Source organism: Selaginella moellendorffii, unplaced genomic scaffold, assembly GCF_000143415.4.
Source record: "Selaginella moellendorffii unplaced genomic scaffold, v1.0 SELMOscaffold_30, whole genome shotgun sequence".
In the NCBI taxonomy this organism is placed as follows: domain Eukaryota; kingdom Viridiplantae; phylum Streptophyta; class Lycopodiopsida; order Selaginellales; family Selaginellaceae; genus Selaginella; species Selaginella moellendorffii.
This window is the reverse complement of record NW_003314291.1, coordinates 1,458,833-1,477,464: the sequence shown is the minus strand read 5'-3', so window position 1 is coordinate 1,477,464 and position 18,632 is coordinate 1,458,833. Positions and strand designations below refer to the sequence as shown.

General features: G+C 49.7%; 6 protein-coding genes across 14 annotated transcripts; 2 read left to right on the top strand and 4 right to left on the bottom strand.

Moving 5' to 3' along the window:
• Window positions 1-363: 363 nt before the first annotated feature.
• On the bottom strand, window positions 364-2,747 carry LOC9648995 (cyclase-associated protein 1). 2 transcript variants are annotated; one of them, XR_002993069.1, is made up of 11 exons: window positions 2,403-2,747; window positions 2,168-2,333; window positions 2,044-2,108; window positions 1,651-1,984; window positions 1,438-1,582; window positions 1,270-1,379; window positions 1,168-1,223; window positions 1,056-1,112; window positions 860-1,003; window positions 635-800; window positions 364-582 (listed from the first exon to the last, which is right to left on the bottom strand). XR_002993069.1 is itself a non-coding variant. In XM_024681214.1 (10 exons), exons 1-10 carry the CDS (start codon window positions 2,712-2,714, stop codon window positions 714-716), a joined length of 1,476 nt encoding a protein of 491 aa, XP_024536982.1. In that variant the 5' UTR covers window positions 2,715-2,747; the 3' UTR covers window positions 364-713. The 2 variants fall into 2 exon arrangements, 1 of the variants encoding a protein (XP_024536982.1); XM_024681214.1 differs by having other exon boundaries at window positions 364-800.
• Window positions 2,748-2,787: 40 nt separating this feature from the next.
• Window positions 2,788-5,093, top strand: LOC9648654 (pentatricopeptide repeat-containing protein At1g80270, mitochondrial). 3 transcript variants are annotated; one of them, XM_024681255.1, is made up of 4 exons: window positions 2,788-3,047; window positions 3,099-4,430; window positions 4,535-4,681; window positions 4,755-5,093. In XM_024681255.1, exons 1-2 carry the CDS (start codon window positions 2,793-2,795, stop codon window positions 4,371-4,373), a joined length of 1,530 nt encoding a protein of 509 aa, XP_024537023.1. In that variant the 5' UTR covers window positions 2,788-2,792; the 3' UTR covers window positions 4,374-4,430; window positions 4,535-4,681; window positions 4,755-5,093. The 3 variants fall into 3 exon arrangements, with proteins under 3 accessions (XP_024537023.1, XP_024537022.1, XP_002976459.1); XM_024681254.1 differs by having other exon boundaries at window positions 4,516-4,681; XM_002976413.2 differs by having other exon boundaries at window positions 3,099-4,681.
• LOC9648653 (glucan endo-1,3-beta-glucosidase 7) lies at window positions 5,056-7,453 on the bottom strand. 2 transcript variants are annotated; one of them, XM_002976282.2, is made up of 3 exons: window positions 7,067-7,453; window positions 5,325-6,992; window positions 5,056-5,239 (listed from the first exon to the last, which is right to left on the bottom strand). In XM_002976282.2, the coding sequence occupies exons 1-3, from the start codon at window positions 7,128-7,130 to the stop codon at window positions 5,208-5,210; spliced, it is 1,764 nt and encodes a 587-aa protein (XP_002976328.2). In that variant the 5' UTR covers window positions 7,131-7,453; the 3' UTR covers window positions 5,056-5,207. The 2 variants fall into 2 exon arrangements, with proteins under 2 accessions (XP_002976328.2, XP_024537021.1); XM_024681253.1 differs by having other exon boundaries at window positions 5,056-6,992.
• Window positions 7,454-7,653: 200 nt separating this feature from the next.
• On the bottom strand, window positions 7,654-8,425 carry LOC9648994 (10 kDa heat shock protein, mitochondrial). The gene is made up of 3 exons (XM_024681256.1): window positions 8,268-8,425; window positions 8,069-8,208; window positions 7,654-8,018 (listed from the first exon to the last, which is right to left on the bottom strand). Exons 1-3 carry the CDS (start codon window positions 8,388-8,390, stop codon window positions 7,946-7,948), a joined length of 336 nt encoding a protein of 111 aa, XP_024537024.1. The 5' UTR covers window positions 8,391-8,425; the 3' UTR covers window positions 7,654-7,945.
• On the top strand, window positions 8,418-12,444 carry LOC9648651 (mediator of RNA polymerase II transcription subunit 34). 5 transcript variants are annotated; one of them, XM_024681252.1, is made up of 21 exons: window positions 8,418-8,499; window positions 8,550-8,761; window positions 8,830-8,976; window positions 9,030-9,245; window positions 9,300-9,404; window positions 9,469-9,573; window positions 9,649-9,771; window positions 9,823-9,911; window positions 9,958-9,994; window positions 10,043-10,076; window positions 10,124-10,176; window positions 10,231-10,308; window positions 10,362-10,427; window positions 10,485-10,551; window positions 10,607-10,660; window positions 10,720-10,827; window positions 10,876-10,943; window positions 10,993-11,071; window positions 11,128-11,339; window positions 11,391-11,577; window positions 11,628-12,444. In XM_024681252.1, the coding sequence occupies exons 1-20, from the start codon at window positions 8,436-8,438 to the stop codon at window positions 11,568-11,570; spliced, it is 2,097 nt and encodes a 698-aa protein (XP_024537020.1). In that variant the 5' UTR covers window positions 8,418-8,435; the 3' UTR covers window positions 11,571-11,577; window positions 11,628-12,444. The 5 variants fall into 5 exon arrangements, with proteins under 5 accessions (XP_024537020.1, XP_024537018.1, XP_024537016.1 ...); XM_024681250.1 differs by having other exon boundaries at window positions 10,720-10,943; XM_024681248.1 differs by having other exon boundaries at window positions 9,469-9,771.
• LOC9648650 (pentatricopeptide repeat-containing protein At4g02750) lies at window positions 11,593-12,915 on the bottom strand. The gene has a single exon (XM_024681197.1). It carries the CDS (start codon window positions 12,913-12,915, stop codon window positions 11,593-11,595), a length of 1,323 nt encoding a protein of 440 aa, XP_024536965.1.
• Window positions 12,916-18,632: the final 5,717 nt, after the last annotated feature.

Sequence of the window (18,632 nt, the reverse complement as noted above, 5' to 3'; positions counted from 1 at the left end):
CGACTGCCAGGATGAGCACAGAAACGTCCTCGTCTCGTCGCAGCACTGCCGGCGATCCGAAGAGATCACAAACAAGTAGACCTGACCTCCCCCTCCTCTCGTTTTCATCTTTTCTCCCTTCCCTCCATGCACCACTCTTTTATCGTCTTCGAACAGCCATAACTCTGTTGCAACCGCAACAGCTACACCTGGAGACTGGCTGGATGCTGTGCGATTGGGATGCGAGCAGCGAGCGGCAGCACAAGCTCTGTGGCCCGTGTAATCTTAGGCACAAGAAGTTGGTATGAAGGATTCAATGCTCCTCCTCCCTCCTCCACTCGGTTTAAAAACACCAGGCATATAAAAAATATCAGGCTAGGCAAGTAGCAAGAAGCTTTAGACCAAAGCTTTAGTATTTCGCAGCCAGCTTCTGCAATACAGCCGATAGAGCATTTTCTACAGCCAGCCCTGAGAGATTGTCCTTGTGTGGGGGCCCCAGGGCAACGCGACAAACAAAGATGCCTACGCAAAGAGAGAAGAAAAGAAAAGAAAAAAAAGGAAAAGGTGACGAGCAACAGCAGCCTTGCCTGGATCTCATTATACCTATGAATGTAGTGCAGGGACAGTTAACCGCAATCCAAATTCATCCACTCACAGTTTTCTGCTGCAATCTCATTCTTTATTCTTCCGTGGCTGCTTCCATCCACGAGGAGCGATGAGAACTTCAGCCTCCGTCAGCCTCCAGAGTGAGCCACTGGCGTCGTCACAAAGCGACCGTCTTCATACACATTGACAAATTGCTCTGGCAGAGCGTGCTCCACCTGACACGAAAAGATTGCAAACCGATTTAGCCTGTGCCAGCAAAAACACGCAGTCTTACATAGTCGTCCTCGGCAGTAGAACCAGGTACGAGGACGTTGATCTCGCTGGATTTGGCGGTGGTGATAGACGCCTTTAGAGACTCTCTACTCAAGTAGAGCTGACATCCGTTCGTGTTGTCCACTGCGATAGTTGGTGCCATTCCCTGCAAAGCACTGGATGAGGCCAAGGCTGGCTGGCAACAGCTTAAGTCCCACCTGGCATTGGACCTCAACGCTCGTACAGTTCACAACCTCGCAAGCGGCAACAACGTCCTGGAAAGACACTTCACATGCTCGGAATGAATCAAACAGGGCGCGTCATTTTCACCTTGAACACCAGGCCCGTCTTAGAGCACTTGTCAAATGTCACGTTATTGACTTTCCCTGCGCAATGGATTCCAGCACAAATATCTCTCTCGTAAAACTTTACCTCGAATCTGAATGACTGAGCCCTTGCAGCCAAATATGTACACGGACTGCCTTGGATTGCACTCGCTTATTATAATCTCCTTGTTGTTCGTCTGGTTCTCTACCACCCATCTGTCAGCACAAATATTGCGTTCGTTAGCACAAATATCACGGAAAGGACACTGCTCACTTTCGATCAAGTTGCAGTTCAAATACGGGAGTAGACGCCTTCGGCTGAGTGACAGCAACGTTTGACGTTTTCTCAGATGCCTGGACAAAGCCCGGTCTCTCAGCTCTGTTCTTCGTCTTCATGTCATCGGTCACTTTCCTTAATCCTGAAAACCACAGGCACACCAGTCACGTGAGCTTCCAGATAAGACCAAAGGAGCCAAGCAAAGCTTACCTGACGTCACTGATCCACCCTTGTTGATGTCCTTAAATACTGCGCTCATGGACGGTTTGGAGGCACCAGCCGCTGCAGGCACTGGAGCGGCTGCAGTGGGGAGAGGTGGAGGGCCTGGAGGCGGTGGAGGACCCGGCGGCGAGGGCGCTTTTGGTACTTTCGGAGGGGCTGGACCTTCCAGATACTGCTTCACCTCAACGCCTTTGGGATTCCAAGATGGCCCAGTCGCATGAAACTGCTTGACGTAATCTCTCAATCCGGGGAAGAAAAGCTCTTTTATGGCCTTAGCCCACTCCGCTTGGTCTGGATTCTTCGCTCGGAATTCAATGAGAACCTGTAATGAATGCAAATGCGCAAAGTTACGGGGAGAAACTCCAACCAGGCCTTACATGCCTTATTGTTGTAGAACTCGGCCGACTGCCAGCTTTCCTCCACTTGACTTATGGGCTTGGGCATGCCTGGATAGATAACAACACAGATAAGAAGTCCAGTCGATTTCGAGAGTGACGAACTTTACCCGATTGTTTGGTGTAGACGACCCATGAGAGAGATTGCAAGCTTTCCGCTATAACTTTGATATTGTTGAAGGCATCCGTCCTCCTTCCTTCCGTTAGAGAATGCGCCTTCATCAACAGCAAAGCTAACGGATGAACTAGCTTTTGGAGCTCCTCCATGCTCGGTTCCTACCAAAGTACGTAAAGGTTTTAACTCAGATCTAGATCTAAGTCAGTGGAATTTTTTTCCCAGCATACCTTGCATTGGGAGATCGCTCGCACGATTTTCCTCTCTTCCTCAAATGCCTCCTTGATCAGCTTGCTAGCTTCCAAGACCTGGCCTCCAATCTTCTCCGCAGCTGCCATCACCCTGCCAACGCTTGCCGATACAAGCTCCTCAAATGCAGCCACCGAGGGTGCTCCCGCCGATTCCAGCTCCAGATTTGCTGCATCGGGGAATCGCTCGGACTTGACACCGCCACCTCCAGCAGCAAGGCGGGATTCTAGCGCCTCCAAGCGCCCCACCGCAGCCTCCAGCCGGCTCACGGCAGCCTCCAGTGCCTGCGCCATTGGAAGCGAAGAAGAACCCTAAAAAGAGAGAAGTGCTCCTCCCCAGGGTTTATGTCGATATTGTAGGGCTCATGCGAGATGGCGATTGCAATGGCGCTGTCAAGAATGCCACCGCCGATGATCGGGCACGCGATCGGCAATGGAGAAGCGGCAGGGCCTGGCAAATGCTATCAGCTGGAGGAAAGGCTGATGGATCTCGAGAGGCACCAGGTAAACAGAGTGGTGCCGGCAATCAAGCAATGGATCCGGGAAGGAAATAGTGTGACCAGCTGTGGCCTGGATCGTGTAGTGCGGAGGCTTCGCTCCAGGAAGCGCTATCTTCAAGCTCTCATGGTAAGCTTTACTTCGCTTGTTTTCGAGAAGAGAAGTAAGGTTGTTTTCTAGGCTGTGGACTGGGTTGCAAACGAGAAAGTGATCCCATTCGGCTACCACGAAACTCTCCAGCGCCTCGACCTTTGCTCGCGTTGTCACCACGTAACGAGGACACTTCTACTCTTTCGGAGGCTTCCAAAGCAGTGGAGGGGTGAGGACGCCTACTGCATTCTTCTCGAAATGTACTACAAGAGGGACATGCTGGAGGACGCGGAGAAGACAATGCAAGAGCTGAGAGGCATTGGGATCAAAAGCTTGCAACCTTACCATCTCATGCTCTCGTTTTACAAGCTCCGGGGCATGGAAATGAGGTTTGAGCGTATGGTGACGGAGATCAAGGGCTCCGGGTTGGCACTCGATCGCTCTTTCTATACGATTCTGCTGGCTGCTCGTGACAGCTTTGGAGGTGACATGGTTGCTGTGGAAGACGTTCTAGCCGAGATGGAAGGCAGAGGTTTGAAACTCGATGCAGTGGGGTGCTTGGCGGTGGCTGGGATTTATCTCAGGAGTGGACTGCGCCACAAGTCGGAACGGGTCTTACAGAGGTTGGAAAAGTCACTCAAGTCAGGTGAATTCAAGTACTCGAATTCTATACGAAGGAGGATGCTGGCCATGTTTGGGAAACTAGGAGACAGGGATGCAGTTGACAGGATTTGGCATTCAATAGAGCGCTCTGCAAGTACTACCGTGGAGGACTTCATCTTTGGCATTGAAGCGTTTGGTAGAGTGGGAAAGATGGACGAAGCCGAGGATATGTATATGCGAGTAGGATGCAACAGCTGCAATCCGAGGCTACACAATGCCTTTCTCGCTGTCCTCGTGGAGCAGGGTGATGTGATTCGAGCCGTTGCTTTAGTGGAACGTATGAAGGGTGTCAGATGTCTTCTGAGCACGGTCACTTATCATCTTCTCATCAAGGTCTACCTGAAGGCTGGCGATGTGAGCCGAGCTACGCTTGCATTCGAGAGCCTAAGATCGGCTTTCGGGAAACTGGAGTGGCCGCGTCCTTCTTCAGAAACACTAGCGGTAATGCTGGAGTTTTTCGTTGGAACAGGAGACGTGCAGGCCAGTGAACGTCTTGTCAAGAAGTGGATGGAAGATGGCTTTCCCTTGAGTGCCGCGGTTTTCCACTCCCTTGTCAGGGTATATGCGAAAGGCGGAGCTGGTGTTGACAACTTTCCTGGACGAATGCTCAGTGCTGGAGTTGAGCCAACTCGTGAGACGGAGCAGCTTTTGAGGCAAATCTCGACGTTTTTGCGCGAGAACAGCAAAAAAGATTTTCCTTGATCCGATCGCCGAGGTGAAACAAGTTCATGCAGATGGCTACGTACTAGGCACTTACTGGTAAGCTGACGTCCACCCCTTTCTGCATTTCTTCGATCCACTCTCCAGTGGTCTGAAATCGCATGTGGACTGCGATTATTTGCAGGTCTGATTTGAAGCTGCAGTGTGTGCTGCTGCAGACGAAAGTGAGACGAGGAGAAGGATGGCTTACTTTCTCGGTGGTGGAAAGCCTCCTGATCTCGATCGGTTTGAGAATGTGATCTACTTCTTCCAAGTCGCTCCCGCCCTCAAGACCGTCCATGAGCTCCCAGGTATTGATTATCTCCGCGCTTGCATTTTCCATCTTTTCCTGCGCATCTCGGTACTGACTTTCTGCTTTTTCAGCTGGCAGAGAGCTCTGAGGTGCCGCCTGTTTGGATAGTATGCATCCCATTGCAAGATCAGTGGGCGAGTCCTTGTGCTGCCTGGCCTGCAATTATTTATTCTCTGGCAATGATGGCAAGGTGGTAGATTGTGGAGGTGGCACTCATTGCAGAGGAGATTCGGTTTGCAAGAAAGGAATGGGTTTAGATCCGAGTTAAGAGACCCACACTCGGAATATCTCGGGTGGATTGGCGTGGAAGCCATGGCATGGAGAGAAAATTCCGTCGAATCGAAGATTTGATAACTGACAAAACAAGCCAAGTCCAGGAATCGCTTGGGATGAAATTATGTTCCTGAAAAGAGCTGCACTCCTTTACTCTTCTACAACGTCAGTGCTTTGCTAAAGAATCAACGACAAATGACGAGAAACCACCTCCCTAGTGTACAGAGAGAAGATGCGCAAAATCCGACTGCTTACTTTGCTGGATAGTTGCAGCCACCGTAACCTGAGACAACAAGAAGTTTGACAAGGACGGGGCGGAAGCTTGGTTAGCTGATTACAGAGTAAACTCATAGAGGTAGCTTGCTTACTGGGGTCCGAGATGGCGACAACGGCATTGTTCCTGAAGTCACAGTTCCAGTAGTTTCGGCCGTGCCTCTGGTAGTAACTGTTGAAGGCGTATGAGGCGTGCGAAGTGACATCGTTGGGATAGTAACAGGCTCCTCCCGGTTGGATGGCCAAGCAGTCTGCCCCTCCTTCTCCGCAGGCAAAGCCAAGAGCAGCTGCAAGAGAGGTGGCGTCTGCGTTTGGCTTTGCAACGCACCACACTGGCGCTCCGTGCCCGCCCGAAGGCGTCGATGGAGTTCCAGAGTATGGTGGAGTCGGCGGAGTCATTGGAGCGGGATAGACGATGACTGGAGAGGGCGGGATCATTGGAGCTGGGAAGGTGACTGGAGATGGCGGAGGTTTTGGAAACGACGGAGTCATCGGGGATGGATAAGTTACTGGAGCTGGCGGAGCTCCCACGGACGGCGGAGTTGGGGATGGATAAGTTACTGGAGCTGGCGGAGCTCCCACAGACGGTGGAGTTGGGGATGGATAAGTTACTGGAGCTGGGGGAGCTCCCACAGAGGGTGGAGTTGGAGTCGTAACAGGTGATGGTGGAGTTGCAAACGGAGGGCGAGATGGCGGCGGCGGCGGTGTGATGGGAATTGTTACTGGCGTCGGGGGGTTGGGAGAGACAAAGGGACTGGGTGGAGTGATGACAGAGCCGCTCTTCAAAATTCCGACGTCATAGACTGTGGAACCATCTGGCCGAAACAGTCCGTAATTCCTCTCTGACGCCGGTCCTTCTTTCAAGTTCTCGTTGTAAAGGGAGAAGATGTAGGTGTCGATCTGCTGCTTGGGCCTGAGAGGAGTTCCCGGACTGCTGCTGATGTAAAACACGAGGTTCCTGTTGTACAGCATGGCGTTTCGCAAGCTCACTTCGGCTTCACTGGGGTCTCCAAGTGATGGCCACCCCGTCTCGGACACTCCAATGCGGACGTCCGGGAAGCGCAACTTTTTCATGGCCGAGATGACAGCGTCCAGCATTGCTCCAAACATGTTGCTGTAGAGGAACTGTGTTCCCGGGTCCGTGACACCGGAATTTGGAAGGAAGAGGCAGTAGGCAAGCGAGACGTCTCGGGGGTTGCTGCGGTAGGCCATGAAGGGATATGCATTCACCATGAAGGTGGAGTTTGTGGCCTGGAGGAAGGTGAGGAGAGGAACGAGCGCGGACTGAGCGAGGTCCGGCCGGAACGTCCCACTCGAGGGTGGAAAAGAAGTGCTGAGAGTTGCAAGGGACTGGGGAGCTGTGATCTTGATAAGATCGTTGAGCTTGAGAGTGACGAGCGCCGACTGGAGGCTGTTCATGGCGGGAACGAGCTGCGCCGCAAGCTGCTGGTTGGAATTCTTTCCGGCGAGAACCTCGTTACCGACGGCAATCCCACGTATCCTGGTATCCGGCAAGTACGTCGCCACGTTCTGCCGCATCCACGACAGCGCTGTTCCTTGATCAACCAGCGACGGTATCTGCTCGTTTGGGATGCCAACAGTGATGTCAAAGCTGGTTCCGGCGAAGGCCCGCAGGATGGCTGGATTCGCGTCGTAGAGCTTCACCTTGCCAATGTTGGTGTTTTTGAGGAGCTCCACAACTTGAGATGGTGGAGGCAAGTTGTTCCCGCGTGTTCCATAGTTGACACCGATGGGATTGTCAGCTGGGACGAATCACACAGAACAAGACGCGGGTGAGCAAAAACTTTGAGACGGTTTCTTCCTCTTTGACACTTACTTGCAGACTCAGACTCGTGGAGAAGCAGCAGCACTAGAAGCAGCAGCAGCAGAAGGCTCTTCATTTCGTTGACGCAGGCTGGAACAAGAGCTCTCGAGCTTGCTAGCTAGCTATCTCTCTCTCTCTCTCTCTCTCTCTCTCTCTCTCTCTCTCTCTTGTCTGTCACAGTATGCAAGTAGTATATAGATTGCACTAAGGTTAAGAGAGGCGCTTGATGAGCTCGTTTTTATGTTCCAGAGTCTTTCATCTGGTGATGGGACAGCGCGCTCTCCAGGAGAGGGGAGAGCATTCACAATTGGGCTAAAAGCGTGGAAATGCGCTGGGGAATCCCGATCCAACGAGAAAAGCAGCTAGGCCACCCAGGAAGCAAGCAATGGATGGGAAATAAATCTGCGAGGCTCTTTCTTTCTCGCGTATGCGTACTTGGGCGACTGAGAAAAAGCTCATTTTTGGAAGCGGGCAGCTTGTGGATGCGTGGATATTCGCAGCCTTGTTACAAAGCAAAAGACTTCGAGAGAGCCTTTGTCGTGCCTTGCAATGCACAACTAAAATGGGTGTCCGACAGGAGGTATAAGAGGAGAGAGCTGTTACTTGCTTAACTCGGGGATCTCTTGTTGATCGATGCCGAGCTGATAAGTTACTGTGAGGTGTCACTGCGTTGGAGCGAGCAGTCTGTGTCACCAAAGTGGCTTTGTTTGTGGACCCGTTTGGTTTTTTCTTTAGCTTTCCTGTTTGCGATCTGACCCGACCGACCGACCGACCGACTTGTTAATGCTCCGGGGCTCCTGCTAAAGTATCCCCTTTTTTCTTTCCTTCTTTCCAGCCAAAACAATCTCTCCTGGGCGATTGAGACGCATCCTTCCCAGTCTCTTTCTCTACCTAGTAGCTATTGCCCGCGAACAAGTCCTCCTTGACAACCGCCAGGATCTCGTCGTCCTCGTACAGCTCAAACCTGCCAATGGCTCAAAGATCAATCCATGTTTTCATGGAACTTGTTCTTACTCCCTGTCGTAGAGGCGAATGGTGGTGCCCGGATGATCCGGGAGGAGAACCGTGTCCCCGACCTTGACAGTGTTTGGGATGCGTTTCCCAGTCTCCGTCACCTTGCCCCCGCCCACGGCAACCACTCTCGCCGGAACGCACTATGGAACCACAGACAAGAATCATGAGGGACAAGTCTCACAAGTGGAGAAAGAACAACCTTGCTCAAGCGCAGCCGCGCGGGGAGATAGAGGCCGGCGGATGTTATGTCCTTGAAATCGATCTTCTCCAGCAGCACCTTGTCCAGGATTGGAACGAACTTCTTTACCGCCGCCGACGCCATCGCCTTAAACCCTAAACCCCTTCCCCCCTTTTAGGGCTCCATACCATGGCGGAGGAGGAGGTTGCGCTGCGCCTGGAGGCCGTTGATGCTGAGCTCCAGGAGGTTCAAGGTAGGAAACGGAAAATGTCCTCCAGGAGCGTGATCTATTTGCTTTCACAGCTCAGATTGCCGTTCTCTGCGATCGCCAAGCGCGTCTTCTTGAGGAGCAAGCGGAGCTTCGCCAGCTGATCGACTGCTGCAGAGCTTCCGAGGAGGATGATATCCAAATCATTGAGCAGGACTGGTCTGGAAACTTTGAGTGGGATAACGAGGCATCCAACTTGCTACTCAATGTCTTTGGCATTTCCACTTACCGGCGGAACCAGAGAGAGGTCTCGTTCTCCAGTTTCCTTTTTTTTTTTTTTTGTGTGTGTGATTTGTTCTTGCTTGCTCCTTGCAGATTGTAAACGCGCTGATGAGTAACAAGAATGTGGTCGTTGTTATGGCGGCAGGAGGAGGGAAGAGTCTGTGCTATCAGCTTCCAGCTCTTCTCCGGCCAGGAATTGCTCTTGTTGTTAGTCCCCTTTTGTCCCTTATTCAAGACCAGGTACTTTTTTTTTCTTCCTTTCGTTGGAGCTTCGTTGAGTGACAGTAATGCAGGTCATGGGACTGGCTGCTTTGGGAGTCTCTGCCGCCATGCTGACTTCGACAACCTCCAAGGAGGAAGAAAAGGAGATTTATAGAGTTCTTGAGAAGGGCGACGGAAACTTGCGGATTCTATATGTTACTCCGGAGAAGATTGCGAAAAGTAAACGTTTCATGTCGAAGCTTGAAAAGTGTAACCGGGCCGGACGTCTCTCTCTTGTAGCTATCGATGTGAGTTTTCCTTTTATGCTATTCCTTTCAGCTCTTTGTAAGATTTACTTACAGGAAGCACATTGCTGCAGCCAATGGGGACACGACTTTCGGCCGGATTATAAAAACTTGGGGATTCTGAAGAAGCAGTTTCCTAAAGTACCTATGATTGCGTTAACTGTGAGTTACATCTGAATTTTTCTCTGTTTAATCGATCGTCTCGGCCGGTGAACATTTTGCAAAGGCCACTGCAACTGGGCGTGTTCAAAGAGATTTGCAGGAGATGCTGCAAATCCTGCCATGCGAGAGATTTACAAGCTCCGTCAATCGTCCGAACCTTTTCTACGAGGTATTTCGTTTCGTAAGGCGCGATGATCGGCATCTCTTGTTTTTTTCGTTTTCTATTTTGATTTCTTTTGTCCAGGTCCGTGATAAAAAGCAGGTTGCGGCCGACGTTATTGAAGACATCGCATTGTTTATAAAGGAGACTTATCCATCCAATGAGTCCGGAATCGTTTACTGTTTCTCACGTAAAGAGTGTGAGCAGGTACTTGGCTTTACGATTTCAAACAAAAATCGTGTGCCCTGCATCAAACAGGTCGCTGACGCTTTGCGGAAGCGTCAAATATCTGCTGCTCATTATCATGCGGACATGGACTCTGGTCTTCGAACAAATGTTCATCGAAGGTATTCTCGTAAGCATAAGTAGAACAGACGTGATACTTTCGTTCAGGTGGAGTAGCAACCAGCTCCAAGTGATTGTTGGCACGGTAAATCGGTCTTTTATAGTTTTTTCAAGAAATAAACATGAGATACAGGTGGCCTTTGGCATGGGAATCAACAAACCAGATGGTTAGGTGTTTTTGTTCTATGGTCTGAATGTGACCTTGTGTTTGCAGTGCGTTTTGTTATACACCATACCCTGAGTAAATCCTTGGAGACGTATTATCAGGTGTTTTTCCGCCATTTTCCTGCTTGTAAACTGCTAACACTGCTTGGCCAGTAGGAGAGCGGACGTGCTGGCCGTGATGGACTTCCATCTCGCTGCGTATTATTTTTCAGGCCAGCTGATGTCCCTCGACAAGTAAAAGCTCTTTATATTCATCTCTTGTGGAACTGACAGTACAAATTATGTAGAGCTGCATGGTGTTCTCCGAAAATACGGGCTTGCAGAATCTTTACGCAATGGCTCGCTATTGTCAGGTGCTCTTCTGTTTCTTTTAAGAGATTGTAAATTCTACAATGATGACCTTGATGCAGTCGAAACAAAGGTGTCGGCGAGCGGCGTTTTTTCAATATTTTGCCGAACAAGTACAAGAGTGCAACGGTACGGTTTGATTGTTGATTAAGCTTTTAGGCTGATACCAGAGGTGTCTACTCAGGAATGTGCGATACTTGCGCATTTGAGAACGACGTTGTTGAGAAGGATGTTACGGGTACATTTGCCCTTGAACTTACATTTTCTGTTGCATTAAGGCGCGTGCATGTTTTGCAGAGTACGGCAAGTCCCTCGTGCAGTCTGTAATGGACGTTGCGGAGAGTGACAAGAAAACTACGTTGCTGCAGCTTGTGGATCTGTGGAGAAGTCAGCTACGACAGGCAGGTAACCATATAAGCGGCGTTTACGGGCATATATTGCAATCCCAAACAGGTGACAAGGAGATGAGTAAGGACGATGCAGAGCAGATCATTCTTCAACTAATTCTAGATGGCACATTGGCAAGTTTTATTCTGTGTAAACTGTGTGACCCAAACTTTTCATATACAGCGAGAGGACTTTCAACATACTGCTTATGCTACAAATGCCTACGTAAAGGCAGGATCGGCAGCAAGACTTATATTGCAAGGTGAACTTCCTTCATGTATATTTTTGACATGAAACATGGTATTTGTTTGACCGCAGGCAAAAGAAAGGTCATCCTTGAACAATGTGAGAAGAGAGGACCTGTGAAGACAACTCTGGACGATTGCGCCATGCAGTCTGGCATGGCTCGTATGCTTGATACACTTCGCCAGACACTGGCTGCTGCCGACGGTGGCATTTTTCCTTATGCTGTGCTTTCTTCTCAGCACATCAAGAGACTGTCCTCACACGTCCCCACATCAATCACGGAGGTAACTATTTTGCTGATTCTACTTTGACGCTTTTGTTATTACATTGGTAAGCTGGACGAAATCATTGGCAAAACCAAGTCATCCAAGTATGGAGAGCAGATAATGACCACCTTAAACGAGTATACCACAAAGAATACAGATGGTCCGGACACGAAGGAGGCGTCTTCCAGCAAGAGGGTGGCCACAACTGGCGGTCAGGCGAGGCAAACTAAAAGAAGCAGGAATGCATGACCAAAAGGTTAGTTTTATTTTGTCAACTGTTTCCATCTGATCTAACTCGTGTTCTAGATCTCAGTCTTGTCTGAACAGCCTCCGCCTCTCTGATCCTGCCAGCAGCAGCATACACGTTAGACAGCAGTGTCAGAGCCGAATTGGCAGCTCTATTTCCTGGATTGAGCTCAACGATGTTCTCGACCGCCCTGGAAGCTCGATCAACATCACTGTATGTCTTGCAAGCTCCCAAAAGTGATCCCCACTCGACGACTCCCGGCTCGAATGGCATCGACTCAACGAGCTCTTCCGCATCTCTCAAACGACCGGATCTTCCCAGCATGTCCACTATGCAGCAGTAGTGTTCCCGGGACGGAGATAGGCTGCTGCCCTCCACTGCCGAAGAAGCCTTCAAGCGGCCAAAGTAGCTCAAGCCTTGCTCGCTCAATCCGCCATGGCTGCAAGCATTGAGAAGGCTCATGAAGCTCAAGTCATTAGGTTCCAGACCGACGAGCTCCAACTCTCGAAACAGCTCTAGGGTTTTCGGGCCTTGGCCAGCGGAATCCGAGTAGCTCTCCATCATCGCATTCCACGACACGAGGCTTCTCTCCGGCATGGCACCGAAGACGCTGTCGGCCTGCTCGAGTCGTCCACACTTGGCATTGGCAGTCACCATAGCCGTCCACGACACAACGTTATGCTCGGGCATCGCCCAGAAGATGTGCTCCGCCCCATCAAGCTCGCGGTTGTCGGCATAAGCCTGGAGCATTGCGTTCCACGACACGACATTCTTGTCGCTCTCCGGCAATGTCGCAAACAAGATCTTGGCCTCGTCCAGATGGCCGTGTCGGGCATAGGCACTAATCATGGCGTTCCACGTGACCGTGTTCCCGTCCGTCACCATTTCAAATGCGTTTCGCGCCTCTTCGAGGTGGCCGGCGTTGCCGTACGCCACGAGCATCGCCGTCCACGTCACTGCGTTAGGGTTGGGCATTTCGTGGAGGAGCGCTCTCGCGGCTTGGAGGCTCCCAGCCTCCACATAGGCGCTGATCATCACATTCCAGCACACGGGATCTTTTTGAGGGATCTTGTCGAAGATGTTCCTTGCGGAGAGCAAATCTCCGGCGCGGGCGTAGGCAGTGACCATCGACGTCCAGCAGACGAGATTGGGGCGATGGATGAGCTTGAACAGCTCGATCGCTCGCCGGAGCTGGGCCTTTTGCGCGAATGCTGCCAGGAGGATGCTGTAGGAGATGAGATCCGGATTGGGCATGGCATCAAAGGTGGACTTTGCGCGATCCAGCTGGCCTTGCTGTGCAAAGGCGAGGATCATCGCGTTCCAGGACACGGCGTCACGGCCGGGCATTGCGGCAAAGATCCACACACATTCGTCCAAGTGGCTGATGTGGCATACCCGGTCAGGAGTGCGTTCCACGTCACCGTGTTCTTGTGGGGCATCTTGTCAAAGAGCTCTTGCGCCTGCTCCATTTCCCCTCTGTTGGCATGCGCAGTAAGCATGGCAGTCCAGGAGATGACATTCTTGTGGGGCATCAAATCGAAGATTCTTCTAGCTTCTCGAATGCGGCCTCTGCTGGCATATGCCTTGATCATCGTATTCCAGGCGGCGGTGTCTCTCTCCGGCATTGTGTGGAACGCATTCTCGACCTGCTCCAGATGCCCATTTGCGGCATACGCTTGCATGAGAATTGTCCAGGAGAAGACGTTTGGTTCTTGGATTTCATCGAAGACGCGGCGCGCGTCCTTGGCGCTGCCGCATTTGCCGTACATGTGAGCGCACAGATTGGCCAGGTACGTGCTGTGGCGCTCGCGACTGCGCTGGAGCCTCGAGTAGAGCTCGTGCGCTCGGGACAGATCCTTGGAATCGCCACACCGCCTGATGAGGCCGGCGAAGGAGCTCTCATCCATCGGGGCTTAGGGCTAGAAATGCATGGAAAGATGTGGATCAGGTAGCGGTAGCGCATGAAAGAAGTGCGCCTCCAAGGGGAGGCATTGCAAGCGTACGTGAGAATGCGGCAGGAATCTGGGCGGAGCGGAGGGAGAAGAGCAGCAGCATTGTCCGGCTTGTTGGTTGTTGCAGTGTCGGGAACTTGATGGAATCAACCACGGATAATCGGTGGCTATGCCCTGACCCTCTACAGGAAGATGAATTTGGACGTGTCCAGCCCAACGAGGCCACACTCGCAACTGTTCTTGGCGCTTGTTCTTCCGAGGCCTGCGAGCGAGCTGTGAATTTGCATGCCGTCGCGGAGGAACTAGGCGAGTTTGAGTCAGCTCCGATCGTGGACATCACAATGTGGGAGCTGGGAGAGCGGACTGGACAAGCACAGTAGCGGCGATGGAAACCTGAAATGCAATGAGGAGTGGCCCTGGATCTCTACAGGAGAATTGAGTGTGGAACAAGCGGCTCATCCAAACGACAGAACCTTGTACACGCTTCTGTCCGCCTGTGATCTTGAGTCGGGCAAGAGAATCCACGACACCATCCATGCCAAGGCGAACAATCCGAGCGCGGTCATCCAGACTGCACTGCTCAACATGTATGGCAAGTGTGGAAGCCTGAAGATGGCGAGAAAGATCTTCGACGATATCCAGCACAAGGACGTGGTCTGCTGGAACGCGACGATCGCTGCTGCTGCACAGTCCCAATGCCAGCCTCCGGCTCTACAACAAGATGAGCGAAGAAGGGGTCAAGCCCGAGGCAGGCACTTTCGTGAGCCTTTTGGGAGCGTGGGCCGGTGCACTCCCACATTGTGAGCAGTAGTGACACGAACCACAGGAATATTCCGAGAATATTCCATGTAATGGGAGGCTGGCCTAAGGTTTGCTCTCTTGTTCGTTTCATTGGTATTGGAGCAGCACATTCTTTTGGGGATGGCAGGAGAGCAAGATATTGATCTTGATGAGTATGGCATTAGTGATGATAGCCATGACGATGCGAACGAAACTTTTGATGATGTCATTCTACGGCAAGGATGCGGTTTAGAGCGACATAAAGGAGGTTAAGGATTCTGTCAATCTCATTAAGGATTTTTTGCTTCACATAAACCCTCAAGGATTGAATCGATCTCATGTTCGTGATTACCATTGGTACATCAAACATGCCAAGGATTATGGTATTATGGAATGGAAATCATCACCGGATGTTTGTGATAGTCAAGAGGTTGATCTTTGATTGGAATTGTGGGAAAGTTGTTGGTCTCACAATCCTTGTGAGGATAAGGTGAAGATAGATTTCTTTGTGACGAAGCTTACAGGCCATGCTTTTTCGTGGTGGAAGAACTACATCAAAGCTAATTTGAAGCCGACTTCTTGGACTGATTTGACAAAGGTTTTCCGCACTTCGTTTGTCAAAAAGTTTGAAGAGGTTGATCTCGTGAATCAGTTGTTAGAGATCGGCAGGGGACTTTGTCTTTGGATGTGTATGCCCGCAAGTTCCGTGATCTTTGCCTTAGTCTCACGGGCACCTATAATAAGCTGCTAAAGGTGCAATGTTTTATCAAATGATTGAGTTCGGTGGATGTGCAGCAGAAGGTCAAGAAGGATTTTCCAGCAACATTGACTGATGCTATCACTAAGGCTCAAATCTTTTTGTCCAAACCGTTGGTCAACTTGGTCAACTCTGGTCAAAAGGATGGTCTCCGGAGTGGTCAACGTGATGACCAACCCACCAATACTTCATTTTCAAGGAAGAAATGGCCGTTGCTTCGTCGTAGCTCAAAGAGTGGAGATGGCAATGAGGCAAAAAGACATTGGTTAGACCAATGAGAGAAGGACAAGTTGTCAGAAGGCTGGACATCATGGCAAAGATTGTCCTCTTGTGAAGGGATCAAAGAATGCTAAGGTGAATGTGGTGGAATCCATCGTGGATACAGCTCAGGCATCTACTGTGGTGGCTCTTCCACACCCTGTGGCAAAAATTCAAGAATCTAAGTCTTGAGTTCGTATCAACTCTGTAGAGATTAATGGTTCTATGCGCAATCAACTTGTGAAGGCCAAGGGGGACATTCAAGGACATGCTGTTAGTATTCTTTTCGATCCAAGTGCTACACACAACTTTTTGAGCTCTAAGGTGGTGAAGAAACTTGGTTTGCCTGTGGAAAAGAGTTCAGTAATCTACGAGGTGGTTATGGCAGATGGACATAGCACTTGTGTTTACGGTGAATGGGCTCCAAGTGTTCCTTTGACAGTTCAAGGGATTCTTGACCATCCTTCGTTTCAGGTTATGGATCTTGGTCGCACAGACGTTATTCTTGGGAAGGAATGGTTTTATGACAAGAAGCCAGGGATCGATTGGGAGCGTAATGTTCTGCGTATTGAAGTTGGTGGCACTATAAACGAGATTGTCGGGACAGACAATAGTGATACTCCATTGATTAACGCTTTGGAGTTGGTGACATGCATGCATGAGATAGGTAATTCTTTTGTGGTGTACCCATTTCTTTCTAATATGATCATGTCTGATTTGGAGTACGTTCGTGGGCATGAGGCACAGGTGGATTCCATTCAGGAGGAGTTCTGTGACGTATTTCCAGATGAGTTACCTAATGGTTTGCCTCTAGAACGTGGAATTCAGCATAAGATTGATTTGGTTCTTGGAGCTACTCCCTTTCAGCGACAACTGACTTGTACTAGTCCTGCTGAAGATGAAGAGATTAATAGGCAGCTTGCTGAATACCTTCGGAAAGGGTGGTTACGGATTAGCAAGTCTCCTTGGGCTGCTCCAGTGGTGATGGTAAAAAAAAAAAGATGGTACATGGCGTCTTTGCGTGAATTACAAGGGATTAAATGATAGGACAGTGAAGAATATGTTCCTAATCCCTCATATCGATGATTTGCTCGATCATCTTCGTGGAGCTCGATATTTTTCGAAGATTGATTTGAGGCAAGGATATCATCAGATTTGTGTCAAGCCAGAGGATGTTCCGAAAACTGCATTTCAGCTCTTCCGTGGAGGAACATAAGATGCATGTGCGAAGTGTTTTACAACTTTTGAGGGACAACAAGCTCTACTCAAAATTATCCAAGTGCGAGTTTTTTTTAGAGGAGATTGGATATCTCAGGCATTTGATTTCGGTACATGGAGTGAGAGTTGATCCCGCAAAGATTCAGGCCATGGTTGATTGGCCTATACCTTCCACAGTGCATGATCTCCGTAGTTTCCTTGGTATGGCTAGAGTTTTTCGACGATTTGTGAAGGACTTTTCAGGGATAGCAGCCCCTTTAACTGATCTTCTCCAGAATACGTCAAAACATGCTACTATTCATGGTTGGGATGAGAAGTGTGAAGTGGCATTTCAACGTTTGAAGCAATGTTGTATCTCTGCTCCGGTGTTGAAGATTTTTGATCCTGAAAAGCCTCTTGTGGTCGAGACAGATGTAAGTGACATTGCTATTGGAGCCTTTTTGCTTCAAGTTGGGCATCCTCTTGCGTACATGAGCCATAAGTTTGATGCCACACAATGGAATTGGCCTACTCAAGACAAGGAGTTGTATGCTGTGATTGCTGCTGTGAAGGAATGGCGACATTATCTTTATGGATCGGACTTCCATGTGGATTCAGGCCATCAATCTCTCCAATATTTCAGTCAACAAAAGGATCTTCGAGGCCGCCTTGCTCGTTGGCAAGAGTTCCTGCAGGAAATGTCTGTTAAGATCCGGTACAAGCATGGAGGTGACAATAAGATGGTTGATGCATTATCCAGGATGGTAAATTCTATCTCATTCGTGAAGCTATCCAGTGATCTCTTGGATGAGCTTAAGGAGTTTGTTGGCTTCGACTCCTTTATCACTGATATTTGCGCGAAGGTTTTGTTGAGGGACGCCTTTACAGATTTGAAGGGTGACAAGTTTGCGTCATTCGAAATACAAGATGGAATCCTGGTGAAGAAGGGACGTGTAGTGGTTCCTCGTGTTGACAAACTCATCAAACGGATTTTGGTTGAGTGTCATGATGTGCCAAGTGTTGGGCATCCAGGGGTATTGAAAACGTATATGTTGGTGAAAAGGCATTTCTTTTGGCCTGGGATGAAGTCAAATGTTGAGAAGTATGTACGTGGTTGCTTGACCTGCCAGGCGGTCAAAGTTGATCATCAGAAGCTCGTTGGCCTCTATCATCCTTTACGTGTACCCGAGAATAAGTGGGATAACATCTCGATGGACTTTATCACTGGTTTGCCCAAAACCTTTCAAGGAAATGATGCTATTTGGGTTGTTGTGGATCGTTTGACGAAGATGGCTCACTTTTTCCCTGTGAAGACAACGATAAAAGCTTCTGAACTTGCTCAGTTGTTTGTAGACCGGTTATTCAGTCTCTATGGTTTGCCGGGTGACATTGTGAGTGATCGGGATCCTAAGTTCACGTCCAAGTTTTGGCAAATGGTCTTTGAAAAACTAGAGACTAAACTGAGCATGAGTAGTGGTGAGCATCCACAATCTGATGGGCAGACAGAGCGCATGAATCAGTTATTAGAAGATATGCTACGGTCTTTTGTGGGAAACTTGACTCGACAGGGAGTATGGGAAAAATACTTGCCTTTGCTTCAGTTTGCTTACAATAGCGCTCATCAATCGGCTATTGGCATGTCTCCTTTTATGGCGATGTATGGCTATAAGCCTAGGTCTCCTGTGAGTTTGAATTTGGCTTTGGTTCTGGTTCCTCATGCTTGTGATTTCCTGGAGGATATGCAAGACAAGCTTGAGTTGGCAAAATTGAACATGAGGCAAGCTCAAGAACGAGACAAAAGATTGGCTGATGAGCATCGTCGTCATCAAGAGTACAAAGTTGGTGACAAAGTTTTCCTTAAGCTGTCAGATGCACAACGATCTCTAAAAGGAAGTGGTAGTGCTAAGTTGTCCCCACGGTATTGTGGGCCTTGGACAATTTTACAGCGTGTGGGGGATCTTGCATACACTTTGGATTTGCCAGTTAGTTCGAAAATTCATCCAACGTTCCATGTGAGCAAGCTTAAAGTGTGTTTGCACTCTAGTGATATCGTGGATCGGTCCATCATCTAGGTTCCAGAGATTGATGCAAAGAAGGCTGGTCCGGCCAATATTCTTGCT